The sequence below is a fragment of the Heterodontus francisci genome, chromosome 18 (assembly GCF_036365525.1).
Source record: "Heterodontus francisci isolate sHetFra1 chromosome 18, sHetFra1.hap1, whole genome shotgun sequence".
Lineage (NCBI taxonomy): Eukaryota > Metazoa > Chordata > Chondrichthyes > Heterodontiformes > Heterodontidae > Heterodontus > Heterodontus francisci.
Window position 1 is genome coordinate 35,851,375 of NC_090388.1, and position 16,182 is coordinate 35,867,556.

At 43.4% G+C, this 16,182-nt stretch overlaps 1 protein-coding gene across 3 annotated transcripts in view; it reads right to left on the reverse strand.

Annotated features, from left to right (window-relative positions):
- cftr (CF transmembrane conductance regulator) overlaps positions 1–16,182 on the reverse strand; it is a 149,144-nt gene that overhangs the window by 47,325 nt on the left and 85,637 nt on the right. For all 3 annotated transcript variants that reach the window (XM_068050529.1, XM_068050531.1, XM_068050532.1), the window contains one exon: positions 14,174–14,302. In XM_068050529.1, coding sequence (XP_067906630.1) covers positions 14,174–14,302 — 129 coding nt within the window. The remainder of the gene's footprint in view (positions 1–14,173; positions 14,303–16,182) is intronic.

A 16,182-nucleotide genomic window follows, 5' to 3' on the forward strand; every position in this document is an offset into this window, starting at 1 on the left:
TAGATAGAGTCTTGATAAGCAAGGGGGTGAAAGGTTATCTGCAGTAGGCGGGAACGTGGAGGTTATAATCAGATCAGCCAGGACCTTGTTGAATGGCAGAGCAGGCTCAAGGGGCCGAGTGGCCTACTCCTGCTCATATGTTTGTATGTATGTACAATGTTAGCAGACCTCCAATCCTTCAGCACCACACCTGTATCCAGTGAGGATTGGAAAATGATGGTCAGACCTTATGCTATTTCCTCCCTAGCTTCTTTTAACAGCCTGGGGTACGTTTCATCTGGCCCTGTGATTTATCCACTTTCAAGGATGCTAATACGCTTAATACTTCCTCTCTCCTATGTTTATCACATCCAATACTTCACAATCCTCCTCCTTAACTACAATGTCCACATTGTTCCCCTCTTTTGTGAAGACAGACGCAAAGTATTCATTAAGAACCATACCTACATCTTCCGCCTCCACATATAGGTTACCTTTTTAGTCTTTTATGGGCCCTACTCTTTCCTTCGTTATCATCTTACTCTTAATGTATTGATAAAATATCTTTGGGTTCTCCTGTATGTTACCTGTTAATATTCTTTCATGCCATCTCTTTGCTTTCCTAATTTCCTCCACTTTCTATATTCCTCAGCTTTCTGTAGTATTGAGTTCTCGGTGTCTGACATAAGCTTTCTTTTTCTGCCTTATCTTGTCCTGTAAGCTCCATGACATCCCAGGGACCATCCCACTCTTTTACTTTGTGGGAACATGTTTACTTTGAACCCCCTGAATCCCCCCTTTGAATGCCTCCCACTGCTCTGACACTGATTTACCTTCAAGTAGCTGTTTCCAGTCCACTTTTGCTAAATCACTTCTCAGCTTAGTAAAATTGGCTTTACCCCAATTTAGAACTTTAACTCTTCTTCTATATCTGTCCTTTTCCATAATTATGTTAAACCAAACTGAATTATGATCACTACCACCAAGATCACTGCCACTCCTTCCACCTGCCCAGCTTCATTACCTAAAACCAAGTCCAGAACCGTGTCCTCTCTTGTTGGACTTGCTACATACTGGCCAAAGATGTTCTCCTAAATGCACCTTAATAATTCTGTTCCTTCCATTCCTTTCACAGTAAAGCTATCCCAGTTAAAATCCCCTACTATTACTGCCCTATTATTTTCGCACTTCTCAGAGATTTGCTCTTCTATCTCCCTCTGACTGTTCGGGGGTCAATAGTACACTCCTAGTAGTGTGCCTGCCCCTTTTTGTTCCTAAGCTCAATCCATATGGCCTCAATTGATGATCCTTCTAGCGCATCATCCTCCCTCACAGCTGTAATTGCTTCTCTATCCAAAATTACCACCCCGCTCAGTTTTTATCCCCCTCTCTATCTCATCTGAAAACCCTGCAACCAGGAATGTTGAGCTACCTTTCCTGTCCCTCTTTAAGCCATGTTTCTGTAATAGCTATGATATCATACTGCCACATTTCTATCTGTGTCCTCAGCTCATCTGCTTATATTTATTTATTTATTTAGAGATACAGCACTGAAACAGGCCCTTCGGCCCACTGAGTCTGTGCCGACCATCAACCACCCATTTTATACTAATCCTACATTAATCCCATCTCTTCTTTGGCCTCCTTATCTCGAGAGACAATGGATAAGCGCCTGGAGGTGGTCAGTGGTTTGTGAAGCAGCGCCTGGAGTGGCTATAAAGGCCAATTCTAGAGTGACAGACTCTTCCACAGGTGCTGCAGAGAAATTTGTTTGTCGGGGCTGTTACACAGTTTTATTCCCTACCACATCCCCACAATTCTCCTACCACCTACCTACACTAGGGACAATTTACAATGGCCTATTTACCTATCAACCTGCAAGTCTTTGGCTGTGGGAGGAAACTGGAGCACCTGGCGGAAACTCACACAGTCATAGGGAGAACTTGCAAACTCCACATCGGCAGTACCCAGAATCGAACCCGGGACGCTGGAGCTGTGAGGCTGCGGTTTAGCCACTGAACTTTATTTGCTATACTCCTTGCATTGAAGCATATACCCTTAAGCACTGCCAAACTCTTTTCTTTCATTTTCTATCCTTTGTTTCCTCTGCCTTCCAGACTCACTCACTAATATTCTGCCTTCCATTTCCATTTCTGATTTTGCCCCATCTGAGTCTACCCTCAGGTTCATATCCCCCTGCCAAACTAGTTTAAACCCTGCCCAACAGCACTAGCAAACCTCCCAGCAAGGATATTGGTCCCAGCTCTAATGAGATGCAAACCATCTGGCTAGTAAAGGTCCCGCCTCCCCCAGAGCTTGTCTCAATGCCCCAGGGATCTAAAGACCTCCCTCCTACACCAGCGCTCCAGCCATGCATACACCAGCTCTAACCTCCTATTTCTATGCTCACTAGTGTGTGGCACTGGGAATAATCCAGAGATTACTATCTCTGAGGTCCTACTTTTTAATGTCTTACCTAGCTCCCTAAAATCTGCTTTCAGGACCTCATCCCTCTTTCTACCTACGTCGTTGATACCAATGCGAACCATGACCTCTGGCTGTTCACCTGCCTCCTTAAAAATATCCTGCAGCTGCTCTGTGACATCCTTAAGTCTGGCACCAGGGAGGCAATATACGATCCTGGAGTCACATCTATGGCCGCAGAAATGCCTATCTGTTCCCCTAACTACCAAAACTGCTACCGCTATTTCTCTTCCACTCTTCTTCCTTCCCGCCGTGTAGCTGAGCCACCCATGGTGCCCAAAACTTGGTTGTTGCTGCACACTTCTGAGGAGCCATCACCCTCACCAGCATCCAAAATGGAGAACTGGTTCGTGAGCGAGATAGCCTCAGAGGACTCCAGCACTACCTGCCTGGGTCTCCTAGACTATCTGGTGGTCACCCATTCCCTCTCTGCCTGCACCCTCCTAACCTGCGGTGTGACCACCTCCCTAAACGTGCTTTCCACGTAGTTCTCAGCCTCGCGGATGCAACACAGTGACTCCAGCCACCGCTCGATTTCTGAAACCCGGAGCTCAAGTTTCTGCAGCTGGTGACACTTCATCAAAGCCACTTGAAGCATCCACTACTTCCCACATACCACAGGAGGCACATTCCACTTGGCCGAGCTGCCCAGCCCTACCTTAACCTCACTTCTAAACTAGTTGCGAGTAGAATGTAGAATTACAGACCCTCACTCACCAATCAGCTCCTTTTCCTCAATGTAGTTAAGGGTTATTTAAAACTTTTACACTTTTTATGCAGCTATTTACACACAGTCCCTTACAGTGGATACTCACTGAACAATCGGCTTACAAGTTAAGTTTCACTCTCCTAGCTTGGAGGCAAAGAAAGAAAAACTGACCAACTACTGGAGGCTGAAAAGGTAGAAGAAAGGAGCACCTCCTTCCCCTCTTCAACTTACTAGTGTATTAGCAATTACAGGTAAAAATACACCCATTTACATTCATAGTATAGGAAAAAATACATAATTCACCAGTACAATTTCTTTGTAAAAAAAAAATCACTAAAATTGTAGACATAAGGGTAGAAATTAGTATGCGTTGCACAAACATTTCAGGAGCAAAGCATTGCAGTTTCGCTGTTAAATGCACGACCAGTCTGCGCAATTGTTGGTCTCACTGCTGAATTCGTGGGACCCAAACCTGAGGCATTAAAACAGGTGTTAGGTTCCTTGAATATGTAAATTAGGGACCTAATGCCTGTTGAGGACCCCTTTAAGAAATTTGCTGTCAATGAGTGGCACAAGTGTCAGGGCCTGCCCTACACAGAATTCTTCAGTCTCCCACGACTGCAGGAGTCATGATTGCACCCATCCCCTGCCCCTGCTACCCCCACCCCCAATAGTCCACTCCAGCTCTTCCCCCTGGGACTTAGCTGAGGGCTATGACAGGCAGCCTGACATTGATGTTTTCTTTCGAGTGAGCTGCCAATGCAAGCACTGCCTTACTGATAAAGCCGAGGTTCAATTGCCATCAATCCTTGGGCCTGTTATGAAAGTGCTTCCATTTAAAAAAATTTTTTGAGGACTCATGTTTGAAGATAATGGAGATGCATTCATTTGGGACTGAAGAGATACCCTAGATGCTGGACTTTGATTTTTTTTTAAAGAAAGGTTACTGGAATGACTTGGGGAACTTTGTTTAAAAACAAACCCTTACTGGATGTCACCTGCCTTAAGTTAAATAAACAGCAAGAGCCTTGGTGACTAGGTGAGTTGTTTACAGAGAAGTGACATGTTAAGATTTATGGTGATCAAGAATTGGTTTCATTTTGGATATTGATTAGAGTCAGTTGGGGGGTCAGCCTGCTAAGAGAGAAGACACCAGCTCATCTGTTCTCCACCTCTCTGAGAAACCCTGAGAATCGAGCGTGTGGACTGAAACCCCTGATGTAGCATTTCTCCTGTCAGGTTTGTCAGAGTAATCCTCAACATTGCCTGAAGAGAACTGCTCCAAACAAATCCCAGTGACATCCATATATCATTCCATATCTTCTCCTTTTCCTTCAAGAATTAACAAGTATTTGGACAAAGTTTTTTTTTCTGCGGAGAAAACTTCTTTATTTTTTCTTTAACTGGTGTGTTTGTGTGTGTTGGAATAATCTAAAAGGGAACTTTCATATTTCAGTCTGTGTGTTAGTGCTTTGCATCTTTACTGAGTAAATCTTGTTTCATCATAAATTAATAATTTTGTTGTTTATTAAAGAAACCTACTTGGTGGATTTTATTACGAAATAAAAATAAAGTATGTAATTGGCCCTATTGGTAACTGGGTAAACATCTAAATATATATTGTGAGCTGTGGAGAAGTGGAACTAGAGAAAGACAGCACACTCCTCCCCCCTCGGTCCTAACAGGTCTCTTAGCTCAAATGTGTGATAATATTGAAATCGATGGGTCTTTGGCACCAAGTCCAAAGAGGCATGCAGATAGTAACTGCATGACAGTAGTGAACCAATGAACCAATTCAAGCATTAATAGGTCTCTTAATAATGAATGGGATGAGATTTCAGCCTTTGAAAAGTCGTACTCCTTATGTAGGTGGAGCAGACAATCCTGACAGAATTCTTCCCTTCACTTCTCATTGTTATCGTTGAAGAACAGTTTGGTTACAACTAGTGGTTCATGCTGTTGCTACGCTGTTCCTCACAAATAATGTCAACAGTGGAATGAAGAACTATTATCGTTGTGTTCTTGGTCCAACTAATCTGTTCTTAATGCTTAAGACTGAGAGCATGATCTATTGTCAACAAGCTTTTCAGAATAAAATACTTCATACCCAATTTACTGACATAGTGTTAGAACAGGAGGAATTCCTGTCATGTTATTTTAGGAAAGGACTTGAAAGGTCTCATTTTGTTAATTGCCAGGAACTTCTTATTTTATTCATTGATCCCAGAGCACAGTATTTGTGTCATGCAATTCATTAATTAAGAGTGACAGAGATGCAATGTTTCACAGTTCTCTGATACTATAAGATATGAGGAAGTGCATATTAAATTATTTATTTACTTTTTTAGCCCAAGTAACAAAAGCACTTAAATTTTAATTATTAAATTGATGTAAGAATGGGCATGGTTATCAGTGTTACATACATTGTAATTAATAGCCAGCAATTAATAATCTTCTTTAATGAATGAGGTATATGCAAAAGATGATATTTTGCTTGTTATTTTCTGTCAGTATTTGAAGTCGCCCAGCCTCATACAACATCTGCCATTAATGAAATCAGGAAAGCATCTAAATGGCGTTCTACCTTCATTACTCCCAAACAGTTGCTTAGAAGTGTGGGAAGGCATTCCAGCTCTATCTTTTTTGAGAGAGTATCTCATGTGCACTCAACGCCAACACTAAACTTTGATGTAACAAGCCAACACTAGGCATTTTACAAGAAGTTGAGGAAGAGGGAAAAGTGAGGAGAAATGATTAAAGGCACTAGAAGTCATTCTTAATTTCACCAGCAGGATGGCAAACTGGCAGCACAAATCACCCACCTGGTGCAGAATCTACTTGATTTTCAACCATTGATTTCTAAAAGATCAGAGAGCCAAAAATTCCCTACCCTGCTCCACTGCCATAACTTGGCAGAGTGGGAATCATGCTCACAAGTGAGATGACAGCATGACCCCATTGGAGTTGCCAGATTTACACCATTTTCCTAAAACAGGCAGGCACCTGTGGAGGTATTGGCACCACTTGGGTGCCAGGTGGCAGGCAAAATTTCCCTGCAAAGTTGGCAGGACAGCCTTCAAACATCTGATTAGGGTTGAAATTATCCTCTTTTATTAGAGGGCTAATATCACTTAAGTTGGCATTTTTCATCTGATGGGTTCCAAGTTATGAATGGAAAATTCAACACATCAATGGGCCCCATGTACTCTGTTCTGGTCAACTGGATGTTGGTATCTTTCAGCCATTTAGTGTGTTTGGTGCACAGGAGGAATGAGACCATTGTGAATTTCGTAAATAATGCCATCCTGCTGGTCCTGCCTCCTTTTCAGATGCCAGGCTCCTCCAGGAAATTTGGCACATACATCTAAATCACTTCAAGATTTTGCTGGCAATAAGTGTATTGAAGACTTTGTATAAAAATATAATACTCACACAAACCAGATTGAATTGCATAAATTAGCTAAATTAAAAAATAATTTTATATCTTACTAAAGGGCACTGATAGATATGGGATACTGAATTTAGTCCACTCAGACTCCTATATCCAGTTTTTAAGAGTGCACAATTTCTGTGGGACGATTTTAACCTTACCCACCTGCCCTGGATAGTGGGTTCCGTGGCAGGAAGGGCTTGAAGATGGCTCCAGATGTGGCTCACCATGGACCTCGATGCCTGGAGGGCTCAGCCCAATCCTCCTGGCGGTGGCGAGGCCAAGTGGCGGCCACCCCTCACCACCAGCCCCCCCACCGCTGGGTGACAGGACCACGATTTAAATATTCAAATTAATAAAATAAATACATTTAAATACAGTTACCTGAGATCTTAGAGTCATAGAGTTATACAGCACAGAAACGGGCGCTTTGGCCAATCATATCCGTGCCGGCCATCAAGCACCTATCAATTCTAATCCCATTTTCCAGCACTTGGCCCATAGCCTTGTATGCTATGGCGTTTCAAGTGCTCATCTAAATGCTTCTTAAATGTTGTGAGGGTTCCTGCCTCTACCACCCCTCAGGCAGTGTGTTCCAGATTCCAACCACCAACTGGGTGAAAAAGTTTTCCTCAAATCCCCTCTAAACCTCTTGCCCCTTACCTTAAATCTATGCCCCTGGTTATTGACCCCTTCCTATCCACCCTATCTACACCCTTCATAATTTTGGATACATCAATCAGGTCCCCCCTCAGCATTTTCTGGTCTGACGAAAACAACCCCAGCCTATCCAGTCTCTCGTCATAGATGAAATGTTCCAGCCCAGGCAACATCCTGGTGAATCTCCTCTGCACCCTCTCCAGTGCAATCACATCCTTCCTATAATGTGGTGACCAGAACTGTACACAGTACTCCAGCTGTGGCCTAACTAGCATTTTATACAGCTCCATCATAACCTCCCTGCTCTTATATTCTATGCCTCAGCTAATAAAAACAACTATCCCATATGCCTTCCTAACCACCTTATCTACCTGTGCTGCTGCCTTCAGTGATCTATGGACCAGTACACCAAGGTCTCACTGACCCTCTGTACTCCCTAGGGTCCTACCATCCATTGTATATTCGGTCGGCTTGTTAGTCGTCTCAAAATGCATCATCTCACACTTCCCAGGATTAAATTCCGTTTGCCACTGCTCTGCCCATCTTACCAGCCCATCTATATCATCCTGTAATCTAAGGCTTTCCTCCTCACTATTTACAACACCACCAATTTTCCAGTCATCTGCGAACTTACTGATCATACCTCCTATATTCACGTCTAAATCATTAATATGCATTACAAACAGCAAGGGTCCCAGCACCGATCCCTGAGGTACACCACTGGTCACAGGCTTCCAATCACAAAAACAACCTTCGACCATCACCCTCTGCTTCCTGCCACTAAGCCAACTTTGAATCCAATTTGCCAAATTGCCCTGGATCCCATGGATTCTTACCTTCTTAACCAATCTCACATGCGGGACCTTATCAAAAACCTTACTGAAGTCCATGTAGACTACATCAACTGCTTTACCCTCATCTACACACCTAGTCACCTCCTCGAAAAATTCAATCATATTTGTTAGACGTGATCTCCCCCTGACAAAGCCATGCTGTTTATTCTTGATTAATCCCTGCTTCTCCAAGTGACTGATCATCCTCCCGCTTCAGAATGTCCTGCAGCTGCTCCGTGACATCCTTGACCCGAGCACCAGGGAGGCAACATACCATCCTGGAGTCACATTTGCAGCCACAGAAACACCTATCTGTACCCCTTACAATAGAATCCCCTATCACTATAGATCTCCAATCCTTTTTCCTCTCCTCCTATGCAGCAGAGCCACCCATGGTGCCACAGACTTGGCTGTTGCTGCATTGCTCTGAGAAGCCATCTCCCCCAACAGTATCCAAAGTGGAAAATCTGTTAGAGAGGGAGATGGACCCAGGGCACTCCTGCACTACCCGCCTAGTTCTTCTATTCTGCCTGGCGGTCACCCATTCCCTTTCTGCCTGAGCAGTCTTTAACAGCGTTGTGACCACCTCCCTGTACGTGCTATCCACGAGGATCTCAGCTGCTGCTCCAGATCTTGAGGGCCGGCCACGATCTTCGGCATGGCGGATGGCACTCCCATGCCTTCAGATCCCTGTCCGGGGAAACGAGGTGCCACACCGGTGGGTAGGGGGAAGGAGGTAAGATTTTCAGTGCGGGGTTGGGGGACGGGGTCAAATACACATAACGGGTGTAGGGGATGGTGGGAAGGGTTGAAAGAGTTGAACCTTAAACTTTGTACAGTTTGTGGGGGGAAGGTCAGATGTAAAAGTTAAGTGTTTTGGGGGAGGGAAAGGGCAAGTAGCTATTGTAATTGTTATTGGGGGGGTTTCAAAGGGGTGTTAGAAATTTATTTATTTAATTTTGCGGGGTAGGACTTTAAAAATTTAAATTGGGCAGCAGCCCTTTAAAAATGGCACCAGCGCCTGTGCACAAACAGCTGACACCATTGCCATGGATGGACAGCCTGCCCCCTCCACGTGATTGGGGGTGGGGGAGCTGCCTCTGCTATTTAAATGTGCTGCTGTATGCAGGCTGCACGGGCGGACCACCATTTTTTGAGCTCGGTGCCGACATCGGCAGCGAGGTCATAAAATCCAGCCCTTTGTTTTCCTTTTCCTGTGAAAAATTACCAGCTTCATTTTGGAAGAGTTGTGGGCGCTGCATCTTACAGCATAGATCCATTTAAAGGGGAGCTCGTAAGTACATAAGGGAGAAATGAATAGAAAGGTATATTGATAGACTGAGATGAAGTAAGGTGGATCATAAACACTGGCATAAACCTGGTGGCCTGTTTCTGCGCTGTAGAACCATAGAACAATAGGAAAATTACGGCACAGAAGGAGGCCATTTAGCTCGTCCTGTCCGTGTCGGCCGAAAAACTAGCTGCCCAATCTAATCTCACCTTCCAGCACCTGGTCCATAGCCTGGCAGGTTACAGCACTTCAGGTGCATGCCCAAGTACCTTTTAAAAGAATTGAGGGTTTCTGCCTCCACCACCATTCCTGGCAGCGAATTCCAGACACCCACCACTCTCTGGGTGAAAAAGTTTTTCCTCATGTCCCCTCTAATCCTTCTACCAATCATCTTAAATCTGTGCCCCCTGGTAATTGACCTCTCCGATCTAGGCCCCTCATAATTTTGTACACCTAAATTAAGTCACCCCTCAGCCTCCTCTGTTCTAAGGAAAACAACACAAGCCTATCCAATCTTTCCTCATAGCTGCAATTTCACGCCCTGGCATCAATCTTGCAAATCTCCTCTGTACTCTCTCCAGAGCAATTATGTCCTTCCTGTAATGTGGCGACCAGAACTGTATGCAATACTCCAGCTGTGGCCTAACTAACGTTTTATACAGTTCCAGCATTACATCCCTGCTTTTGTATAGAATCCCTGATTCTATACCTCGGCCAATAAAGGAAAGCATTCCATATGCCTTCTTCACCACTTTATCTACCTGTCCTGCCACCTTCAGGGACCTGTGGACATGCACTCCAACATCTCTCGCTTCTTCTACCCCTCTCAATATCCTCCCGTTTATTGTGTATTCCCTCACTTTATTTGCCCTCCCCAATGCATTACCTCACACTTCTCTGGATTGAATTCCATTTGCCACTTTTCCGCACACTCAACCAAACCTTTGATATCATTCTGGAGTCTATGGCTATCCTCTTCACTATCAACTACACATTTTTTGTGTCATCAGCTAATTTCCAAATCATGCCTCCCACATTTAAGTCCAAATTATTAATATATACCACAAAAAGCAAGGGATCCAACACCGAGCCCTGTGGAATGCCACTGGAAACAGAATTCCATGTATAAGCAATGTTCAGTCTACTTTAAACCATTCACTTTATTCCTGTTTGGCTGATCAACAGAATCTTAATAATAAAACTACATACAGCTACATTCCTCAATCTTGCCACAAAGCAGGTTCAAAAGCTGGTGTAAACAATTATTTGAAATGCTTCATGTGGCAGCATCAAAGCAATAGTTGATTTTGTATGAATTTTATAAAACAAGACTCCTTAGAGTTTTGTGTCATTTTGAAACACAATGGGCAGAATTTTTACTGATCTGACTGGCAGGCAGTGGGTTGGTCAGAAGGTTGGGGGGATCCCAGATTTTGGAATTCCCTCATAAGCTGTGGAACTTTAACTCCAAGCATGTTTCTGGCATCACAGATTAGTTCTCTGCCCAGAGGCCCAGCCAGATTGACAGCTGGAACTTCAGTTGGGAGGAGACCCATCTCTGACAACCACAGTACCAGGTAAGTCTGCGCTGGGAATGCGGTGTCGATCTGGGATGGGGTGGGGGTGTGGGCATTGATTGGGGGGGGCGAGAGTGGAAATGGTTGACTGGGAGTTGGTGGTGGGGGGGGGGGTCGAGCTGAGGCGGGTGGAGGGGGTCGATTGTTGGGGGAGTCAATCGGAGTGAGGGGTGGTCAACCAAGGTGGGGTTGATCGGGGAAGGGGGCAGGGAGAATGGCCAAGGCACAAGTCATAGAGAGGGGGCAATGGGGAGGGGAGCGATTGTTGGGTTGCTGATCCTGGGAGAGGTTGGGAGGTCAGGGGCCTTGTGTTGGAGGGGATCAGAGACCTCGGGGTAAGAGAGGTATCAGGGCCAGTAGTGCTGGGGTGGGGGGTGGGGTGCGTGGAGAAATTGGGGCTGTGGGGATGGTGGTGGGGGACTGATTGAGGCCTAGTGAGGGCAGGAAAATGTCAAAGGCCTTGGAGGGAAGGGGATCCTGGAGAGGTGGGGGAGTGTGCCTCAACCGTGGAGGCTCCTCAGGCAGACACCTTGATTCTGAAGTTAAGTGTGAAGGCTGTTACCTCCTGAATCCGTATCCAAGTTCTCACCTTGATGAAGCTGCCAGGTTTCTCGATGCTCGGAAAACCCAGCCGACAACAGTATCATTACCATATTTAAAGTTACAACCCCTCTCCTTGGATCGGATTGGTCGCCGCCCCCCACCCCACCTTCTTGCCTCAGTTAAAGGCAGAAATGTGGGGGGGGGGTGGTGGTTGGAGGCAGATTTGTGTTGGGGGAAACAGATTTCTGATTTCTGAGACTTTGTCCCCCCACCCCCACCCCTACCCAAACCTACCCATTTTTTTTCATTAAAATTCAGCCCAATGGGTGGATTTTCCTAATTATCCTCACCCTTGATCATTAACATGATCCTGCCAGCAGAAGGAGGAAGACATCAAAGCAAAATTGCAGGCCTGAGAGCCTGGCTGTGGCCTCAGGGCCTTCTGACTGCAGCTGGAAAGAAGCAATAAGAAGGCTCCAAAGTCCAAAGATCTGCTTGGTGAGTGCATAAAAAATTTTAAATTTGGCTTGATCTTCTTCTTGGCTTGCTGCCGGGATTGTTTTAGACTCTCCAGTCAAGAGGGTCCCCGGCACAAGCTTAAAATGTTTCAACCCCTGTGAAGGCATGCCCTGTGTGAATGGTGGGAGCTGGAAGAAACCAATAAAGTTACATTTTAGAAAGATGTTCAAAATAACAAGAATGGAGGAAATCCAAATATATTTTATTGTCATTTTGAGGTCATCCCAAACTCTGCTGCTCATGTCCTACTTTTGTGCTCAAGTCACCCCTGATCTAAATTGGTTCACAGTCAAGCAATGTCTTGAGTTTGAAATTTTCATTGTTGTTTTCAAATCCCTCCATGGCCTCAAACCTCCCTATTTATGCAATCTCTTCCAGCCCCACAACCCTCTGAGATATTTGCGCTCAGTTGCTTCTGGTCTCTTGAATATCCCCGATTTTAATTGCTCCACCAATGGTGGACTTGCCTTCAGCTGCCTGGGCCCTATGCTCCGGAATTCCCTCCCAACACCTCACCGCCTCTCCTTCCTCCTTTAAGAAATTCCTTAAAACCAACCTCTTTGACCAAGTTTTTGGTCATCTGCCCTAATATCTTCTTATCTATAACAGTGTCTAATTTTGCTTTATAACACTCCAGTAAAGCACTTTGGGGTATTTTAATATAATTAAAGGCACTATATAAATATAAGCTGGGAAAATATATTAGGATTATTTTTCCTGAAACTGGTGAAATGATTGTCTATTTCACTTTCAGAAAGTTTCAAGGTTTCTAAATGTGACTGTTCCTTTTTTGTTAGTAAATTAAGAAGATACCGCCTCTACTTTGTTTGAATATTTCAGGGCTTTGTATTGGTTTGTTGCTGGACTTCATTTATGTCTGCATTAAAGGCATTAACTAAATGTGGAGCAAAACTTGAAGGTCATTTGTGGAAGGTAGCATTTCAAAGGTGTTGATCCAATAACTTCTCATCTACAACTTGTTGAAATGAGTCAAACAACGCCAAAAATGCCAACAAATAATAAAATGAGTTCTAGGGAAATGCCTCAGTGAAGAGGGAACATCAGAGTTGGCAGTGAGGAATAATAATTTAGTTTCAGTTTAGTTATACAGCACCAAAACAGGCCCTTCGGCCCACCGAGTCTGTGCTGACCATCAACCACCCATATATACTAATACTACACTAATCCCATATTCCTACCACATCCCCACCTGTCTCTATATTTCCCTACCACCTACCTATACTAGGGGCAATTTATAATGGCCAATTTACCTGCCAACCTGCAAGTCTTTTCACTTGTGGGAGGAAACTGGAGCACCCGGAGAAAACCCATGCAGACACAGGGAGAACTTGCAAACTCCACACAGGCAGTACCCAGAATTGAACCCGTGTCACTGGAGCTGTGAGGCTGCGGTGCTAACCACTGCGCCACTGTGCCACCCATAATGAGCTAGGAAATGTCAGCCTGTAGATGTTTAGCTGGAGAGACAGATAGTATCATGACATAAGACTCCTAACTTCCAATCTAGACCTGATAGTCAAAATTTATTACTCTGCCTCAAAAGATTCTGCAGGTAATTAGTTGGAAAATAATTAAGTTAATTAATCTAATCTCTTTTAACATTGTTACATCCAGTATTTGTGAATTGGCCTCCCAATGGCTATTCCAGTATCTAAGTTCTAAGGCATTGCAACAATAATAATATTTTATTACAAAATCCAGATGTGTAAAGCTTGTAAAATGCAAAGGGTAGCAATTCTAGTGCTAACTTTATTTAAAGGAGAAATGCATAAAAAAGTTTTTTGAAAAGATTTTTGTGTTACAAACTCATACCACAATGATGTAAGTTGTGGAAAATGCATCACTGCATCAGGTGTGCATGAGCTCTTTATGATGTAAATGATATATGGCCCATCTCCCTCCCCGACAAAAGGGTCTGTTAAATACTTCTTGCTTTCAATTTTTCTGCATTTTTAGTATATGGTTGTTTTAAGATAACAATTTATAGTGATTGCTTTAGTACAAAGCATGAAATGTGTTTACTTTTCATTAAATGTATGGAAGTCATATTGTGTGACTGTAGAAAAAGGAAAAGTTAAACAGATAACTAGATCATTATTTCTGCTGTATTTCTACTTATTACCTTACCTCTGCTAAAAATATAACGAGGCAAAGGATGAGGACAAAGACCAAGCTGCGATTAGTTGTAATGTATCTGAGGTAAGTGCTCCACGTGGTGGTAACATTACGGATTTCCTCTTCATCAACAAAGCATTCCTAAAGCAAAGCAGAGAGATGCTTAAACAACAATTGATTACTTGAGTTGTTCAATTTCAGCAATATTTAAGTTGCAGAATTCCTTTTTTGAATTTAGGGTTCATTCCAATCCCAGTAAAATGTATGCCACATCCTTAAATCTAAACATAGAAGCTCTTTAGTGGTCTAACCATTTTTGAACTTAGCTGACACTTTTTATGCAGGTTCCTTGAGAAAATACTCATAAGGTCTTTAGTGCCCTGCCAATTTTTAAAGCTTTGATATACATACATTACACAATTAATTAGAGGAGAATGAAAAAGTCATTTAAAGGATATTTTGAAACTTGTTTCCAATCACTTCACAAAATTAGCTTTTTAATAGCCATGATATTCTCCTTTGGAGGATGTGAGGATCTGTCTCATGAATTTCTTCACGAATGGGTCAATGTCACTTCTTTGTTGACCTGCCAGTAGAATGCTTGAATGGTGTGAAAAGGACACCCTGCCTAGTCTATTCTCTTTTGACCTTCCCAAGACTGATTAAACTTGCCAAGAGGGAAACCCAAATGTAAAATGACAGTTAAGAAGGAATTTGAACTGGTGTGTTAGAGGAACCAGTCATTTATTATTATAAACAATGTGTAAGACTTTGGTTTTCCAACATTTTTCACTGATTTACACTTTTCGTAAAACAGTCGCCTAATTGGTATTTTTATTTCACAATAGAAAATCTCATCCTAGTGGAATGTGATGGTGCTGATTCAAGGTAGATCAAGGCATATTATGTTAAGGCAAAGTGCAGGGAGTGCTACTTGGTATCTATCTGTGTCTACCCAGTACAGCAATGCCTTATGGAGCCAAGGCAGGTGGATAGAGTTAAGGTATGGGTCAGTCATGATCTTATTGAACAGAAAGTGCTGGAAATACTCAGCAGGTCTGGCAGCATCTGTGGAGAGAGAAACTGAGTTAGAACTGAAAGGTCACAGACCTGAAATGTTAACTCTGTTTCTCTCTCCACAGAAGCTGCCCGACCTGCTGAGCATTTCCAGCACTTTCTGTTTTTATTTCAGATATCCAGCATCCGCAGTATTTTGCTTTTATGATCTTATTGAATGTTGGAACAGGCGCGAGGGACTGAATGGCCTACTCCTGTTCCTATGATTCTATGTTTCTTATGATACTGGGTGCCGGAAATGTAAACATATTCTGTTTTTCCAGCACTGGCATTCCTTATCTTCATGAATACAAAAAAAGATTTCTTTTTCATTTTTTCTTGCACCTCAGAATAACTTCACACATAGAAATAAAAGTGAAAATTCTGACAAGGCCAGCTACATTTAATGCTTTGATTAAGCAGAAATATCAAAAAGCTCAATGCTGTGAAGGATTTTTTGCCTCTTGAAAATCACTGCTACACATTCAGATTCCATAGAGCAGCAGATCATAGAGTGATACAGCACTGAAACAGGCCCTTCAGCCCACTGAGTCTGTGCTGACCATCAACCACCCATTTATACTAATCCTATATTAATCCCATTTTCCTTCTCACATCCCCACCTTCCCTCAATTCTCCTACCACCTACCTACACTAGGGGCAAATTTTTTTTTTACAATGGCCAATTTTACCTATCAACTGGCAAGTCTTTGGCATGTGGGAGGAAACCGGAGCAAACCCACGTGCTCACAGGGAGAACTTGCAAACTCTGCACAGACAGTATCCAGAACCGAACCCTGGTCGCTGGAGCTGTGAGGCTGCGGTGCTAGCCACTGTGCCGCCCTAAGTGCAAATCACCTCTCCTTTGCAAAGTTTCCACTCGATAGCGCTTTTTTTTCAGTGCAATTTCCCCAATACTGGCATAAAAGATCACAGAATCTTAAGCACAAATTGCGTTCTATGAA